This window comes from Polistes canadensis, unplaced genomic scaffold, assembly GCF_001313835.1.
Source record: "Polistes canadensis isolate GaletaPanama2010 unplaced genomic scaffold, ASM131383v1 scaffold_117, whole genome shotgun sequence".
Taxonomy (NCBI): domain Eukaryota; kingdom Metazoa; phylum Arthropoda; class Insecta; order Hymenoptera; family Vespidae; genus Polistes; species Polistes canadensis.
Genome location: NW_014569664.1, coordinates 383,481 through 402,789, shown reverse-complemented (window position 1 = coordinate 402,789; position 19,309 = coordinate 383,481). Strand labels below are relative to the sequence as shown.

Genomic DNA, 19,309 nt, shown 5'->3' with positions numbered 1-19,309 from the left:
ATATATAATTATAATTATAATAATAATTTTCTTAATCTTTCATAAAAATAACGATGCAAAATTTTCTTCATTGCACGTTACGACAAAATTTTATTTTCTTTGAAAATTTCTAAAATCCATCCGACATCTTATCGAATTTGTTTTCTTTTCATTCATTCCGCTCTTTTTAATTTTTTTTTTTTAATTCTTCAAAATTATTCTTAACCATATAGGAACGTCCAAGTCTCGTTCATCGGTTAAAATGAATTCTATTTTTTTTTTCGAATCGATTTGAAATCGTATCTTTCAAAATGAATATACGCGTATTTACGCGTACATACATAGTACATACACATACATAACATACATACTTACATACATACATATATACATACAAGTTTATTATCATCATTCTAGCCAATATCTCGCGTTTTAATAATTAAAAGACGATCGGCATCGCGTTTGAATAAAACGGTAGGTGGTGGAGAAGGGAAGGTGGGGGGTGGGGGAAGAAAAAATAAAACGACATGTATTTTAGGTATGTATAATAATTAATTTTAAACGAAGGAGGAATTCGTGTGCGCATAATGGTTCGGCCGCGATTATTCGGCTTAACTATTATTACTTTTTTTTATAAACAAGACTTGACCCTACTCTTACAATTAGAAGTAGCAGTTGTAGTAATAGTAAGTAATCGTAGTAGTAGTCTTATTAAAATATCGGTGTAAAAATAGGTATGATAAAGGCGGCGGGGGTCGCGTTAACGCGACCAATCAAATCGATCTTTCTTTTCTTTTTCTTTACTTTCTTTCCTTTTTAAATTTCCACGCGCCTGATAAATTATAATATACTTTTCTCTCTCTCTCTCTCTCTCTCTCTCTCTCTTTCTTTCTTTCTTATTTTTTTCTCTATTAATCCATCTGTTTTAATTGTTATTATTTTCTCGTTTGAAATCTGGACCTCGTATTTTCGTAAATCCTACCGGGTGTAAAAATAATAATAAGCCCGGAAATTGTTCCTCTTTCTCGTATTATTCTCATTTCGGTATCTTTGTATTTATGCTTGTATTGTTTGTTTATTTCTATCGACTAGATTAGACAATCTTTCATTAATCGAAAAATTATCCTTTTAATATAGTTTATCGTTTCGTTTGTATTAACATCTTTATTTGGTTTTCTTCGTTCTTATTTCCGTAGAAATTTAAAAATTCCATGATAAAAACTATCTCATAAAATCGTTCCTCCTCAAAAGGATACGAATGTGAGATTATTATTCTTCCTCGTTTCATTTTCCATTTCTTAGTCTTCTTTTTCTTTATTTATTTCATTCTCGTCTTCTTTTGGTCGCTCGAAAAAAACCGTTTTCAACGGTCGGTTGTGTGGCATCGTAAATATATTACCATACTTTCTTGATATTTTCCTTTCTCTTGAAAATTTATGCCACGTTTGATGACGACCCAGGGCGTCAAAATACCCTTTGGTCTCAGGTCACGTCCACCACGAGTCCGTGAACCCGATCATTGGCTGGCTGCTACGTCAACAACTTGAAGAACATCAGGGCTAGGGATATGTTGATAAAAAGCACCAGCATCACCAGCTGTTGCCGGGAGAACCAGTCCTGAAAAAAACAATTTTAATCATTATTAGTTTCATTAATTAACTCGTAGGATTATTTTTTTTACGTATTTTTAATATCTGCATTATATCATTTCGAATATTGAATGGTTAATCAGAATTTTTTGTTTCAGTATTAATTTAATATTTATAATTTAAGTCCTTATATTATTATACAAGTAATTATTGTATATTTGCATATTTGTATATTTGTATATTTGTATTAGATGGTAAATCTAATTTTTACCGATTGCTATTGCCAATGCTAGCAAGTTTTAATGCTAAAGTTTTATGTTTTTTTATAGGTTAGACGATTCTTATAGGGAAAATTTGTCTTTACAGGTTAGATTTTTTGGGTGAAAATTCAACTTATAAGCTTTAAGAATTGTCGAATATATTAAATATTATTTAAATGGTTGTTTCGAGATGCTTGTATGCTATGGGAATCATTTATAAGGATAGGAAATGGCTATCACATATTTTAGAGATAAAAAAACAGTTGCAATTACGTTTATTGCCTAATATATAGATAAGGAAAAATAGAAAGCGAGAGTGAGTGATCAATTATTTTAAGATACAAGTAATTTGACAAATAACAGGAGTAGAAACAATTAGACAACTTACGGGGGAGGGGGAATATTCGAGTATGAGCACTCGTTTTCGAAATAATTTTTGAGAATTTAATTTAAAGAAACATTTTCTAATCTACATTGTTGTTTTCTTGTAGTTATATTAATATGTATTCAAAATAAGATTTCAAATTTTTTCAAAGCATTTTATTGCAAATTGTACATGTTATAAAATGTTACGCAAGTCATGTAACGAAAAATGTTTATTAATAGGCGTACTTTTTACGTCCGTCCTTGGTATACTAAACGAATACATATTTTTTTAAGGTTTCGTTCATAATGAATGTGTTTAACGTTGGGTGGAGGGAAATTAATAAAAGAAAAAAAATTAATAAAGTGGCAGCGCTTAAAATATGGAACTTACAATAAGACTTTTGCGAACAAATGTTCACTTCTTTCAGCTCAAAAAAAATATTAATATTAAAACAATCTAAAAAATAGCCCGTTCAACGATAGTCTGACATGTACTTTACATGTCCATTAAATTGCTAGTACATCAGTTAAGTAGTTTTTGAGAAAAATGCATATCAGGTTTGAAATATGTTGTTTTGAGAAAAACGCGTTTAAGGTTTTACGTGCAGCCGTAGTTTCTATAAAATCGTGTCCGATAAATTTTCGTATTTCGATTATTATAATGAATTTCACTTTGACATATTTAGAATCCATTTTTATAGACTCCAAGCTATAAGAAAATGCAAAAAAAAATCAATTGTTATGGACAGATAGACTAGAATTTCGCCTTATAATAGAATGATAGAAACAACAATACAGGAACGACCATAATCATCGATAAGAAAAGGGTCAAATTGGATTAACATTTGCTAGGTTAATTCGTATATAGTTGATGCCAAAGGTTCTGGTGGATTTTCTTGGATCTCTCTCTTACGACATTTGTAAATTTATAAAAGAACCAGCTATTACATGAAATAACTTGAGATGAATGAAATGTGAGAGATATGAATTCCTACGTTGTCTAAAAATGCTTTGCATTAAGGGAATTGCTAACATTGCCTGATTTCTTACTATTCCGGTAACATTTATAAGAAATGTAATATTAAAAGGTGAATTCTTTTCATAATTGTGATTAATAACACCAACACCTTCATGGTCACGTAATACATAAACGAATCGTTAATGAACAAATATATATATATATATATATATATATTCCTGGATAAAAATATATTTTTCCTATAAGATTTATTGTTCACTAGAGTTTTCTTGCAGATGTTTTGAAACATCCTATATAATGTGGTTTGATGACGATACGATACTATCCTATTAATTCTATTCTTTGAAGATTAGTAATGTTTCTATTGTTTCTACCTGAACAGTTGATTACTGCATTGATACAGAAAGGTAAGCAGACCTTGGTTTTAATATGAGAAGGATACTCTTATTGTTAGTACGACATTCTCTATGACTCATTCATTTTCAAATGAAACATAATATATATTTGTTACCATGAAAGAGAGGACCGAAATTGAAGAATGTCTAGATTCACATGGTGAATGTCAATACATAACAAATACGTCAGTGAAAGACCGAATATTTCGGTTTATTTTTACACATTTATATTTTGGACATAGATTCATCAAACGACAATGTGAATCTTGATATTCTTCAATTTTGATCTTTCATGGTGATATACATATACATATACAGGATGTCCCACATAACTCTAGTCACGATTTTTCAAGTACTTGCGATAACCTGACAAAAAAATACATTAAACAAAAGTTAATCTGTTTTGATTGACTATACAATGCAGTAAAAAAAGCTCTAAAAATTTTTGTTTTTAATGTTTTTTAAGGCTACCTTTATCTTTTTAAATAACACTTATTGTTAGTATTTTTGACTTTACAGTATTATAGTCCATATTAATACGAATTCAACAATATAGTATACTATGGCCTTTGGATGACTTTGAAAACAAAGAAATGAAAATTTCAACAAAAAATTATTTTGCTTGTCGTCGGGGCGAACAAAGGACACAAGTGCTTTTGAAAACAAAAAACTTATTTATGTGTGTAATTTATTGTTACTTATTGCTAAACAAAACACAAACAATACAACAGTGCTGTTTCTGGCTTTTTTGAAATTTACTACGTAAAGTGGATTTATGCCTACAAGAACATGGATTTCAATTCGAACATTTAATGTGATTTTTAAACGAAATCGTTTGCGTTCATATAATCAAGGTTCCTGAATCGAATGTAGTTTTGATTTTTTTCATAATAAATACAAGTTTTGTTCATTAAAGCAGATTGTTCTTTTTTGTTGAATGTTTCATTTTTTTGCTTTCAAGGTCATCTAAGGCCATAGTATATTATATCATTGAATTCATATTAATATGGTTTATCATACTGTAAAGTTAAAAATACTAAGTGTTGTTTAAAAAAATAAAGGTAGCCTTAAAAAACATAAAAAAAACAATGTTTTCGAACTTTTTTTATTGCAATGTATAGTCAATAGAAAACAGATCAACTTTTGTTTAAAGTATTTTTTGTCAGGTTATTGTAAGTACTTGAAAAATTGCGACTAGAGTTATGTGAGACATCCTGTATATTTGTTATTAACGTTTTTTTATAATAAACAATGTTTGTCAAAAATTTTCTTCAAATTGATTCCTATACTCACTGTATATCATAAATAAATATGTAGTACCTATTAGTAAACGTAAAATAAGTTATAATTTCATGCTGTTTAATAGTTTGCGTAATATGAGATATTTCCGAAAGTTCAATGAACTCAATGATAAGTTCAATAAACATTTTTATACTTTATAAATTCTATTCCATTCCTAAGCGTTTCGTGCACGATTTTTTGATATGTCATTGTTAACACCTGAAGTTATCGTTGTTTAAACATTTGTATAAAAATACTCTCGGTTTTTACTTATTGCTTATTACGTAAGAGACTATTTTTTTTTTTTTATTGCGCTATTTTCTGCGAAAGAAAAAAAACTTTAATATTCATACGCAATAGACAATAGACTTTTACGTTTCTTCTTCGTATAAATTAGTATGTGTAATTAATTATTATTACCATTGCTAGACATGTCTTATTGTTACCTACAAATGAGTTCACCTTTTTTCGAATGTGTTCGCACGGTCGAGCCTATATTTGCATTTGTTCGAACGGATATTACGATAACCTTGTAAACGAAATGCCTATAGAACTTTGTAATCATATACGTGATACTCGTTTAAATGTTGAAGTGGTAAAAATATTTAAAAAAAGAAAACAGGAAAAAAACGTCGAACTAAGTAAACATGTCGTAGTAAATTGAAATCCAACTAACGAATCTTGTTATACCATAATTTTACTTGAAAAAACCTGTTATTTTTTTTCTAATTATCAAGAAAAATAATCTGAGATTGGTTAATTAAAGGAAATTCAAATACTGAACACATTAACTACGTATACTCGATTAACAATAATAATCATTAAATTTATTAAAAATATTTTTTTTTCTTTTTTATATATAATCGATCGATTTAACTTTTTAATGGAATTAGATTATTAATTTTTTTTTCTGTATTTTATTCTAGAATCATTTTCACGATTTGGCTAACAAGAGATTTATACCAAATTTATAAAATATAATCAATCGATTCTACTTCAAATGGGATTCAAATACCAGCTAATTCATAATACTTATTAAAAGTATAATCGGTCGAATTAGTTTCTAATAATATTCATATAATAATTAATTCGAATCTAATTCCAGAATAATTCTTAAGGCTTGGCAATAAAAATAGTTATAAATAATTTACAGAATATACAATATCGATCACGACTTAACTTCTAATGAAATTCAAATATGAACTCACATTCTTAAAATGTATATAATTTATACAAAATATAATCAATCAATATTTCTAATGGAATCTTAAATTATCAAGACCTTTCTAAAATTTACATAACTGACGAAAAAATATAATAGATCGATTCTATTTCTAATGAAATCAAAATAAGAATTCATGCCTAAATCTGATTCTAGAATTATTCTCGAGACTTGGCAAGGAAATTAAATCAGATTATGCATAGAGTTGACGTTAATTGACAAAGTGCATCCTTCGACTGGTAAACTTACACACATACCGATTCGATTTCGAATCGAAAGATCACACGTTCTAGAAACCGAACGAACGTTACACTTCCTTTCGTAATGTTGCATCATTTCTATTCTCGATATCTTTCGTTATTGCAACGATTACTTTCATGTTTCACTCTCTTCATTTTTATATTTTATTTTTATTATTTCTTCTATTTTTTTTTAACTATTCAAGGACGCAACATAGCAAATGCGAGTGACATGTTCCAATTGATAATAATTTCTTTTTTACGCACTTACATATATACGTATTATGTAAGATATCTGATTATGTTTGTTTTGATATAGTTCAAATCCCTCACTCCTCTACCCTATAAAGTTTAGCGTCATACATAATTTTGTTCTGTTACATTGGACTATAGTCAGTGATTTCGTATGATGGGATCAATAAAAATCTTTTCAAATCAATTGACGATTCTTTTTTATTACGCATGTACACGTTAATTTGACGTAAGATTTTTCATTACGTTTGTTTTCATAATCCCTACCACTTTATAACGTCATAGACCTCTTTTTTGTGTTTACATTCTAATACGGTTAGTGATTTCGTATTATGAAATCAATAAAAAATTTTTCGAATCAATTGACGATCCTTTTTTATTACGCATGTACACGTATACTTGACGTAAGATTTTTGATTACGTGAGTTGTGATAACTCCCACTACTTTATAACGTTACAGACCCTTTTCTTTTATATGTTGAACTATAGTCAGTAATTCCGTATGATTAGAACGAAAAAACTTTATTATCGCTCGTGTTGATAATAAATATTCTCACTTTCCTTACGGTTTCTTTTTTTCTTTCTTTTACTTTTTCGTATAATAAGACTATAAATTTTGCAGTCGTTCAGATGACTATGAGAAATGTTGTGATAATTGGATAGAAAATGATTTTACTATTCCTTCAATCTTATTTCTTTTTTAAATTAAATTAAGTCACTAAAATAATTTTTTAAGAGTACTCATTTTTATTGAATGTTTTGATTTGTTTATTTTTATGTTTCGCATATCTAAGTATAGTATAAACATGTTTATATCGAAATATTTACTGAAGTAAAAAGTTTCTTCGTATTTTCCCGGTATATGACGTTAGAATCGTATATTTCTTTTACAAATCAATAAATTTATTTAACCCTTTTTTTACCTTTACCACTTTGTGCATAAAACAATAATATTCTATTGGGAAAAAAATTTATTCGTATTTTTTCAATAAATTATTTTAGGAACGTATAATTCTGGTAATATTAATTTAATCTCCTAATACTAAAATAAATTTCATAACTAATTAATTGTACACAGTATCTTAAAAATAGTTTTTATATTTATTTGTTAAGTCAAAAGTTATTGCGTCTTCAAAATGAGTGAAAATAAAGAAGAAATTCCATATATTTTGAAATCTGTTTACAAAAAAAGAAAGAATGCAAGGCAGACTGATAAAAAAATGTGTGATTTTTATTACTGACATGATGCAGTATTAATACGCGTTGTACAAAACTGGTTTAGGCGTTTTCAATTTCGAAATTTTGATGTCAAAGATGAGTTTTGTTCTCGTCGATCAATTGCTAGAAAAATCGGTAAGATTATGAAAAAAATTGGACAAGACCAATACATTTACATTTATGAAATCAGTAAAACAAAACAATTTTAAACACTTCAGAATTAAATTCCGAGCATATTTTTTATTTGACCTAATTGATGATTAAAATATGTATAAGAAGAAAACTGATCTATTTATGATACGAGAACTTTGATGAGTTTTAATTAAAATATAATAGTTAAATAAGTAATCGTAAGACTTTGAGAAAGTTTTCTCTCTCTCTCTCTCTCTCTCAAAGATTCTAAATTATTAATTTATTATATTACTAATATTATATAGTAATATATAAATTATATTTTTTTATTTGAAATTAGACTTGTTAATTATACATATTAATATGTATTTAATATGAATATTGTTTGTAATACCTAGCTGTTATGAATAATGTCAAACAAAATTGAACACTATACTAAATTCCATGTCATCAAGTATAATTTATCATATTGACGGCTCAATAAGTATACTGTTATCATCTGATCGAGTAAAGTGATAATAATGACACCTTTTTGACAACTTTAGATTGGGTTTAGAAGAGAGGGGAAGAAGTATCATCCAATAACGTTGCGTCACGGTGAACACTGTGATTAATATTTATATGACAAGTAGTTAATCTTCTGGCACATTGTAATTTTATTTAATTTATAAGGAAAATTTTTTTATAAGAAACCTTTTTTGTTTTATTGTTTTTTATATATATAAAAATTATATATATAAAATTCAAATTTCTAACTAATCACATTTCTAAGTGATCAATATATTTGATTATTTTCTTACATAAGCAAACTATAATGTTTAAACTGAGAAAAAATTAATAAATGTTAGTAATATTATAATATAAATTAAGAAACTATTAAATTAATAATTATATTAATTTTATCGAAAAATATCAAACAGTGATTTGATTAAAACTTCATTCATTTCGTGTTTTGATGAGTATACTTTTTATCGTTGGATTTTTTTCTACACAAATTTTGGTACACATTTTTTATCTTTTGCAAAAAATACATTTTGGCAATGGAAAGGTGTACTTTTTTTTTTAAAACAAGTTACTCGAAGGAACTCTTATAATATCTATTAATAAATTAATCAATATTTATCAGGTCATCATTCATAATGGCTGGACATTGTAAATAATGACCTATTAGTCATTTGGCCCATACTATATATATACAGCCGTACCTGTCTTGAAAGTTATGCAGTTATGCACCTTGCGAGATGCCAAGAAAGTGAATTAGCATTTCGTTTTAAAAGCGAACCAATGTGCGGAACGATGCCTGAGGATATCTTAATTTTCTTCAAGATCTTATATTAGTATAACGATAAACCTGCAGAAAATTATACCTCAGTATTCGCACTTTCACGATTTCTGATAAATATTCAATTATTAATTGCACGGACATTTTATTCTACCTGTTAACTCGGAAATTAAAAAAAATATATTTTTCCATTTTACGCAAAAAAAAAAATATAAAAAAATAAATGTCGTTTATTTTTTAAACAGAAGTTCTACATATTATCTAGAAAATTCCAAAGAATTATGTTCATATGAGTTGCTTAAAAGCCAATGCGGTAAAGTTCAGAAAATATAAATTGAACATATTAATGTTGTTTAATAAAGTGGTTTTTTAAATTTTTGGTTTCTTTCTTTACTTGATCAAAAAGTCTTATAAAGTTATTTTTTCAAAGGGTACGCTTTGCAACATAAAAAGTTATATGCATATAAATGTAAGTATTTATTGGAACAATGGCAGTATCTTAAAAATTTTAAGACTTTCACCTTTTGTCAGTTGAAAATGCATAGAAAAAAAACGAAGTAACAAGTAATAACCTTTATTAATTAAACAATGAATATTATTGATATTGATAAAATTTAGAAAAAAAAACAAAATATCAAAAAAATTGACTTAACCCCATTGGCTTTTGAGCAATTCATATAAAATTTGTACATATTTTTTACAAATATTCAAAACATAATGTTTCAAATATATTGTAAGTTTTACATATATTCTAAAAAATTATTACAAAATGTTTTATAATTTTATAAATTTTGTATATTCTTATCATTTGAAATATATAAAAAGTTTGATTAAAACATAAAAAAATTACATCGAAGTGTTTGTGAAAATTATTAGGTTATCAAAAACATTAAATAATTTTTCTTTTCTTTATTTCGTTTCCTTATTTATTTTTAATGTTTATTTTCTTCTTTTTTTTATTAACCATTATTATCTCTCTATCGTCAATATAATATATAAAAGTTTTTCTTTCGTGAGAATTGTATCTTTTTCTTATGAAACAATTCATTTAAAATTTAGTGTATACCAGTTTTATATTGGTCACGGTAAATTATATACATATATTTTTGAGAGAATGACAATAACTATGCATACATATGTAGACATATATACGTATAGTTAACATTTCTTTTTAGGCAGAAGAAAATGTTTTTTCTTTCGGAATCCCCTCCCCCCCCCCCAACCTCTCCTTAGAATAACTGACACGTACATACACATAGAAAAGATTGAAGATACTTACTTTGACCTGAGGACTGACCAGGTAGAGAAAAGGATTGGCCCTGAGCCTTTCTCTCTCATCGATCTGCCTACGGATTTCTTCTCTCCTCATACTACTTAGAACACTAACTTCTTCCCTCGACAATGGTGCTGTCGCTGTTAATTGAATACCTTGTGCCACATCCGGCAGTGACTTCTTTCGTTGAAGGGTCATCGCTGCAACTGGCATCGCCTGTTGAAAAGGAAAATAAAAAAAAGAAACGAAAAAACAAAAAAAAAAGGTGAATTATAACTTTAATTACAACATACTATTAACAATAAATCTAACTCAATTAGTTGTTTATCACGTTCAAAAATAAAATTATTAATAAATGTATCATAGGGAAGTTGGATAAGGTATTTTTAAGGTTATTTAATATATTTTATAATTGCTGAAGAAGTCCCAATAAAGGGACGAATTGTTCAACAAGATCAAAAAATAACGTTCTGATTTCTTTTTTACCTTGTACAACTTCCCTGTGATACATTTATTAATAAATCTAACAATTAAACGGTATTATTCATTGTAGAATTTCAAAAAGATTAAACTGTATCGTTAATTTTGTTTTTTTGTTGTATATTATTATATTTTGTTTAATTGTTTATTTATATATGTTATAAATGAGGACACTTAAACGTGTTAGAAAAGAAGAACAATTACTATGGTTACAGATTTAATATTATTACTGATCAAAGAATTATAAAAAAACATTTATTTTTAATATTTTGTTTAATTATTTATTTATGTTATTAATGAGAACGTAGATTTTATAAATAAAGTCACCTAAATGTTTAAGAAAAAATGTATAATTATTATGCCTAAAGATTTAGTGCTAAAAGTTTTATCACTGATTGAAGAATTGTAAAAAGAATGTTTATTTTTAATATTTTTTAATTATTTGTTTATATTATAAATGAGACTGTAGATCTCATAAATGAAGATACTTAAACGTGTTAGAAAAAAGAAATGTTCGAGGAAGTTAAAAAGAGGCCATCTGGAACAATTCCAGAATCCAAAGTTGGCCTCTTATAAACGTAACACTGAATGTTCAAGGTCGAGTACTTCGAGCCAGGCTAAAATCATTCCGTTGACCTTCGAAGCCTGTTCCTCTTACTGATTGACAATAGAAATCGTACTTTTTTTTTATATAAAAATGTTAATTATTCGAAAGTAGTTTATTATCCTATATAGTTGATGAGTCATTTTAATTATTAAAAAAATAAAAAATATATTAAAAATAATATTTATATATTATAAACCGTTCGACGATGCTATTTCGTTTTAATCGCCTTAAATTTATTCTAATAAGCATATTAACATTATCTTATAATATATAATAAATCATATTTACATACAATATATATGTAAATTAATTAACGTTCCCGTTCAAGAAATATTTGCAATTTAGAGAGAGTATATAAATTACCACCGGTAATTATGACAGCGTAATGAATGAAAAAAGATTAAAGAAACAAAATCATCATCTTATGATTTACACATTTTTAATATTAACAGTTGAAAGAAAAAAATATAAAAAAAATAAAATAAATCATAAGATGAATTTGATGAAATTCTTTACTCACGATCAGTTCACTGTCATATTACTGGGCATTAGGAAAAATATGTGAATAGAAAAGATAAAATAAGATGAATAATAATAATAATAATATTATAGGATGAACTAAAAATTCGTGCGTTTATTGTGTTACAAATTACATTATTAACTGCATAATGGATTGTTTTTGTAAGATGTACTTAGGAAATATTAACAAGAAAAACACACGAACTTTTGGCTTATCCTAATTATAATAATAATAAATAAAATGTCGTGAGAACGGCGAAGGGACGAAGGGACATGGTCCTTTTCGTACCTCGACAGGGGGCGCAACAATCCAGGACTCGGACGCCCTCCTGGCCATTAAAGCCGGGCTGCAAAGAAGCGCCTCCTCCTCCTCGTCGGGTTCGGACCAAAACATTTTTTTTCCCAACAAAAAATTGTCGTAAAATGAAAAAATAAAAACCAACACCGAGGAATCCTTACACAACTTCCTATAATTACTTCTTTACTTTTTTAAATATTATTTTTGTAGTATCGATTTAACCTCTCATTTTTGTTTCGATCTATTTCAATTTGTATTTATTTAAAATATGTATTTTTTTAAATAATAATATTTCACCGATATTTATATATTACGGGATAATTTTGATATTTATCTTTTCCCTATACACCCCTCCCATCCCAGGTCTTCTCGATGTTAATTATTTCTTTTCTCTTTATTTTTGTAGTATTGTTTTAACTTCTTATATTTTTGTTTCGATTTATTTAATTGTTATTTATTTTAAATTTAAAAAAATTCTTTTGGCGTTTAAATAATTAATAATAATATTTCACCGCGATATTTATTCCGAGACAATTTTATTATTTATCTTTTCCCTACACCAGAGCTCTTCTCGATTTCAAACTTTTTCTTTTTTTTGGTCAAATAATTTTAATCAATCTTTCTATTTAAAAGTTTATCTTATCTCATGGAGATACGACGAAATTCGTTGGGAAACGCGATAAATAAACGATTGGAAAATACGGTTCCACGGGCTCTTGGTTGGGAAGCCAGGCCGCAGACTGATCGGCCCTGGCTCAACGGACCGAAATAGAGCGATGCCCCACTATTTTTGAATCGAAATAACTTCTACGCGTCCGCGTTGCGACGTACGCATCGTTTCTTTTGCTTTAGCTTCGATCCACTATTTTGCCAGCATTTTTCTTTTTTTCCTTATTTCATTTCTTTTTGCTTTTCTCTTTACCTATCGATTAATCGCGAATTTGTTTTTTTTTTTAATTTATATTATTACCTAAAATATATATAAAACTTTAATTTTTTTGGTTTATTTCACAATAAGCATGTTTTCTCTTATTTTCATTATTTTCTGTTATATTCGTTGTTATTGTTTCGAATCGCGTATTATTATGCTATTTCCTGTTTTCCTCGCGAAGTATTTTCACGATCGCGAAGGTTATTATGCGTTAGGCGTAACGATCTCGTATATCACGTTCTGTTAACTTCGTGAATTAATGTGTCGTTAATATTGACTTATATGCGTGTAGGTGTTAATACGATAGGGTAATTATTGTAAATCATAATAATTAGAAAATAGATATCTAAGCATGAATTATTTGGAAATACGTCGAACGTGTTAACATCAGATTGCCGATGCGTGTCAATTTGACTCATTTACGATTTTATTTGGAAAAAGTAAAATAATTTTTGTTTTTTTTTTTTTAATAAAATTATAAAATCTATATAAATACTAATTCCTTCCCTTCCCCACTCCTTAGTTCCAAAAATTCTTATGCGCTATGCCTATTTCGACGAATGTGAGTCAAATTGACTCATTCTTAAAGTTAGTCGTTTTATACGCATCTAACCTATTTCTTGTGCATAGGAATGAAGCCGAAAATACTTTCACGCCTCTATCCAATATACAAAATATTGAAAAACGATTGAATTGTCAAGTTCAAATATCTTGGAAAAGAAATAGAAGTATAAACGTTTGTGCTAAATGTAATAAAAAAATCTGCGGTAAAATGTATTTTAACGACAGAATATATGTGAGCCGTTTATTTTGAAAGTGGCATAAGTCACTTTTTTAAAAAAACCGAGTTAATGGCAACACTAATTACAACTGAACGGTATTTTTTCATTTTCAATAAAAAAAAAAAAGAAAAAAAGTGACTTATGCCACTTTCAAAATAACCGGCTCATATGTAAAAATTATTTTGAATAAAGTTTTTCTTTAAATAAAATTTCATTTTTTTTGAAAAGAACTTCGATTTGGATGTTTCAATCAAATTGATTCATTTCAGACAAAATAGAGAGATATACATACAACAATCTAATGTTAAATGTTCTTACGAGAATCGATGTTCATTTATCAGCACGGTTATATCGAAATATTTAAACGTTTTCTTAAGGGGTTACATGGGTTTGGGACTTTCAAAAAAATTTTTTTTTTTTATTTTTTTTTTCAATTCTACAACTCATCTAGAATATTGTATTCAATTTGAAGTCGATAGGAGTAGTAGTTTTAAAGATAGAGCCCTAGGAAGTTCCACTCTTTAATGGAACTCTTATACCAGCACTCAAATCTTTAAACGCGTTTTTCTCAAAACGCTTTTTCTAAAGTCGGTTGTCAAGATTTCTCGAAAACTATTTAACTGAKTTTGATGAAATTTGCTACACGTCTTCGTGATACTATTGACAAGGACTTGGACGAAGGATTTTCGTTTTTTTCATAAAATCGAATTTTAAGAAACCAAAATGTGGTGAAAATTGTAGCGAAATTTGAATGTTCTTGATAAAAACGTTGCCAAAAATCCAAATTTTAATTTTTTTCTCTTTCCTTCGTCCAGTTTCTAGTTTTAAGTATTCACTAAAAGACCCTATTTTTTCAACAGAAAAACCCCCACCGTTTATAAGTTCTGCTGTCAACGCGAAAACACTTTTTTCGGTGTGGTCACCGGAAATGACGTTGCAATGGCTGAGTTTAAAATATTTTTCAACCAAAAATTCAGAAAATGTTCTTTAAATATGTATCTTAAATACTATAAAAAGTTTGAATAAGAATTCCATTTTTTATATAGAAAAAAAATTGTTGAAAATATGCTATTTTTTCCCGGTGTAAACCCATGTAACCCCTTAAGTTCCTATACGATTTACAATTTCTTCAAATATCGCTGTACAAACCGGAAATACTTTTGGATGAATCGTTGGAGATGTAAAAACTAAATTGAAAATTCGTATCGAATGATTCACGTTTTTTGGCACGCAAATGAAGTCACATCGCGATTTTCATGATTATTTAACTCGTAATTCTCATTTTGTCTCGAGATACACGGAGACGAGCAATAAGAAGAATATGCGAACGACGATTTAGGTCGTCCTTGTGTTTAATAGATTTTTTTTTATGAGGTCAATTCAATCGTTCGACCTTACGAGATTGTTGCACATATATTTTATTTTTTTCTTATTTTATTATCAAGCAATAATAAGTTATGATTTGCATTTGTATCGAAAGTATTTACAAAAACGTAGAGTACTAATTAGCTTAAATAATCGACAAAGTTTTATTAACGCGATATCTTGACCCTCAAAGTTCATTAATATTTACAGATAAATAATATGTCTGATAAATTGCTCGTATTATTTTTTAGATCATATTCTTTGGAGTTTCGTTTAAATCAGTGGTTGTCAACCTGGTCTCTATCACCCACTAATGGGCGTTCCAGTTTCCTTGACAGGCGGTTGGGATATTGTTCAATACTGAGATATTTTCCTTTTTTTTTTTTATTTAATTGACTCTTTAAAAACATTGAAATAAAATTTTTTTAAATGATACTTTGAAACATTTTCACAGCATTATTTAAAAAATATTTTCATTAAATTTTCAATAAAATTCTTTTGTGTTTATATTTTATTCTGCCAAATTTCAGCGAAGTGTTTGATAATGAGTGACTAATTCATTTTAATTTCGTAGAAATTATTTTTTGTAATTTTAACGTAACAAAAAGTAGAAAAAGAAGAAAAAATGAACTGTAAAATTTTGTTCTATATGTTATCCAAAAGTTGTAGTCAAGCCAATTTATAGCATAAAATCAGTATTCGTTGAACGGTTTTTCAATTTCTGCACGAGATTTAAAATACTCAACAAAATTATCATGAAGACATTTTGTTTATATTTTGAGATAAAAAGAAATAAAGGAGTTTATGGTCGATATAAATTAGTAGAAAGAAACACGAGCAGAGGCTTCTCTCATTTTGATTGTTCTTTGACTTTCTTGGAACTCAGTCAAGGCTCGATTAACCGATGCTACTTTCTTGCGTAAAGTACATTTTGGCACAATCATTTCTAACGCGATCACGTAACAATGCAGAGCTTCCCAATTCAGAAGCACGTGCATTAAGTTTACATAAATTAAGGAATGTGTAAGCGTAATTATTTGTCGACTAGACTTAGAGACAACCCTCGGATTCGACTTTGTTTATTCCATTGCATTGCCAAATTTATATTTATCGTTTCTCTTTTGATGATATTGAATTTTAAAAGATTCTTCTCATCTAAAGTTTTGGATAAACCGATTTTTCTGACGAAGGATATCTAACGAAATTTCTGGATATAAATTTTGACAACAAATTTTCATTATTTTGACTTTGTCGAATGCATTTTTCTCGAAACATGATTTTTCAAATTTACATAATAACAAACAAAAGAATTAAAAAGTCGAAATTTAAAGAAACTAAAATTTATGCTCATTGTTTTGTTCATTGCTAGCCTTAGTCAGGATTAAAATTATAATTATAGCTACACAACTGGGAATTTTAAAATATATAAAAATATTGTACGTTTAGACAAAGTAATAAATTTTGGTATTTTTATTTTGAGCGCGAATTATTAACGTAATTTTTTTTATGTAATTTTAATCCACAGCTGCGATCATACAGTGTAAGGTGGGTTCGAGTTTCACGTTTTAGATTAATGAAACTGGAGACATCACTTACACGAGTCATAGAAATTTATTCAGTGACGTTTCATTGAATGCAGCTGAATGCATTGAATGCAGACACGAAAAAATTCTAAACAACAATTCGTTATTTACATTGACAAAATAATGCACGAAAATATTCTTTTTGTGCTTCATTTGACCCAGAATGATCCCATAAATGAAAATTCCTGTTATTTCTAATAACGACCTTAAGGATTTCGAAGTTGAACGAAATTAAATTCTCGGCATACAATCGATATACTTTAATATTTGTTGCTTAAACAACAACTCACACACATCGTATACATAAATACATTCAATACATCGAATCAACATTTGGTAACATCGTTGTCTGATCAAATTAGATTCCGTTAATTATTAATAATCGCTTTATTTTAATAACCGCTACGCGAAATGTTGATTTGGAATGTTTTAGCTGAAGTGAAAAGTTTCGTTTGGGGTATTTCATGTCGTTCGCAATGATTTTTAAAAATAACATTTCGTTCGAAATAAAGAATAGATTTGTTTTTAATTTCTTTCTTATCTTTGTTTTTTCTTTTTTTTTTTTATTTGTTAAAATATATTTTATTATATATTCTGTCACCCGCACGAGTTTGAAAAAATTTATGTTTCAATTTCAGGTGAAGACACTTTCGAGAGAGAAACTTTGGCACTTGAATAAATCTTCGTACAATAATTAATTCGTTATTATCAACAACGAGAGGAGCTTATTCAAATTTTATTTGAAAGCTTGCTACGAACAGCTCGTCGTAGAGTAGAAAAAAATTCATTGAAAATTACGAAGACTTTTACTTGAATTTTTTTTTCCTTGTTGTTTCGCTTTTAGTGTTTTCTTTCTTTTATTTTTTTTCTTTTCTTCTTTTCTTTTTTTTTTATATTAGAACGCTTCTCTTTTTTTTTATTATCAATCAACCGTATTTACTGTTGGTCCTCGTATGTGCATACAATTTTTAGGCACAACCGTGTTTGTTTATTTCACGAGTTTAAACGTGCCACGTTGAATCTAATGTCAAATCAAATCATTTTATATCGCGTTCCTATTTTCTTTATATTATTTTTTTTCCGATCTTTATTCGCAAAAAAAAAAAAAAGAATTATGTTGATCAATTTTATTTTCTTGACGTAATATACAAAATGTATGACAAATATTGCATCAGAATTATAAAACGTTGAAAAAGGTTCAACGTGGCTAACGTATTATCATTACCAATAAAAATTATGTGTTATCAACTTATTAATAAAATATATTATAACGCAGAAACATTTCGTGCAGGTGTCAGAAAATCGATGGATGGAATGAGATGGTACGTGTAAAAATAGCAAAAATTAATTTCTTTCATCATCCTTCGCACATTTTGATTTTTCTTGTTTGAAAAGTGCTCCTTAATACACAATACTTGAATATATAGGCCTTGATAATTAGAACCAACGGTTATTTATCGTTATTAATTAACCAATAAGCAGTATCGACCACTTTGAAAAGTGTGTACCTAAATTGTGTCATTAAAATGAATTGTTATGACTAGTATACTCGTCAAACGCAGAATATATGTTATTTTTGTAATATTGAATTAAGTTTTTAATCAAATAATTGTTTTATATTTGTTATAAAATTAATTGATTTTATTTTGCTAACATTTATTCATTTACTTCATCTAAACGTGTAGTTTGCATATGAAAATAAAATATCAAAAATTAATTACTTATCGTTAGAAAAATGATTAATTAGAAATTTAACCTGTTGTTGACGAATGATATTCAGTAAAGAAAGGTACAGTACACGTGATGGCACTTTATAAATCGAACACCAATATCTTCGTTCCTTCCCAATATTATTTTAAGTAACAATTTAAACGTCTTTGTGTATGTCTATTATATCGTCTATGTTTAGTTAAAAGTCATTAACTAACATTTATGCTACTCTAAGTTATGACTCTTGAAACAAATTTTTAATGGAAAAATTCAGGTTCAGGAAAAGTATGCTTTCTAATTTCTAACAGAGTAGATAGGGAACTTTTGCTGGATCTTTTTTATGAAATTGTAATCAATGTAAACAACAAAAATCATTTTGAGCCAAAAGTGTAATTAATGACTTTTGATTGAACATTGACGGTATATAATATTGTCATAATAATTATTTATATATTTTATCTCATTTTCTTTCATCTTTCATTCATCTCCAAATATTTTAAACATTGTTAAATTTACGAATATATTATAATTTTCATAAAAATTTGAAATTTTTTTAAGTAAAAAATG

At 27.6% G+C, this 19,309-nt stretch overlaps 1 protein-coding gene across 1 annotated transcript; it reads right to left on the bottom strand.

Moving 5' to 3' along the window:
• Positions 1–161: 161 nt before the first annotated feature.
• Positions 162–12,617, bottom strand: LOC106787866. Its single transcript, XM_014750590.1, has 3 exons — positions 12,363–12,617; positions 10,474–10,683; positions 162–1,596 (listed from the first exon to the last, which is right to left on the bottom strand). The coding sequence occupies exons 1-3, from the start codon at positions 12,465–12,467 to the stop codon at positions 1,510–1,512; spliced, it is 402 nt and encodes a 133-aa protein (XP_014606076.1). The 5' UTR covers positions 12,468–12,617; the 3' UTR covers positions 162–1,509.
• Between the last annotated feature and the right edge of the window lie 6,692 nt (positions 12,618–19,309).

Bases quoted from the DNA above. Each gene is read 5' to 3' on its own strand.
- LOC106787866 (XM_014750590.1), bottom strand. From the start codon at position 12,467: ATGTTTTGGTCCGAACCCGACGAGGAGGAGGAGGCGCTTCTTTGCAGC. The intron at 10,684-12,362 runs GTACGAAAAGGA...CCTTTTCAACAG, and splicing joins TTGTTGCGCCCCCTGTCGAG to GCGATGCCAGTTGCAGCGAT. The intron at 1,597-10,473 runs GTAAGTATCTTC...TGTTTTTTTCAG, and splicing joins TGGTCAGTCCTCAGGTCAAA to GACTGGTTCTCCCGGCAACA.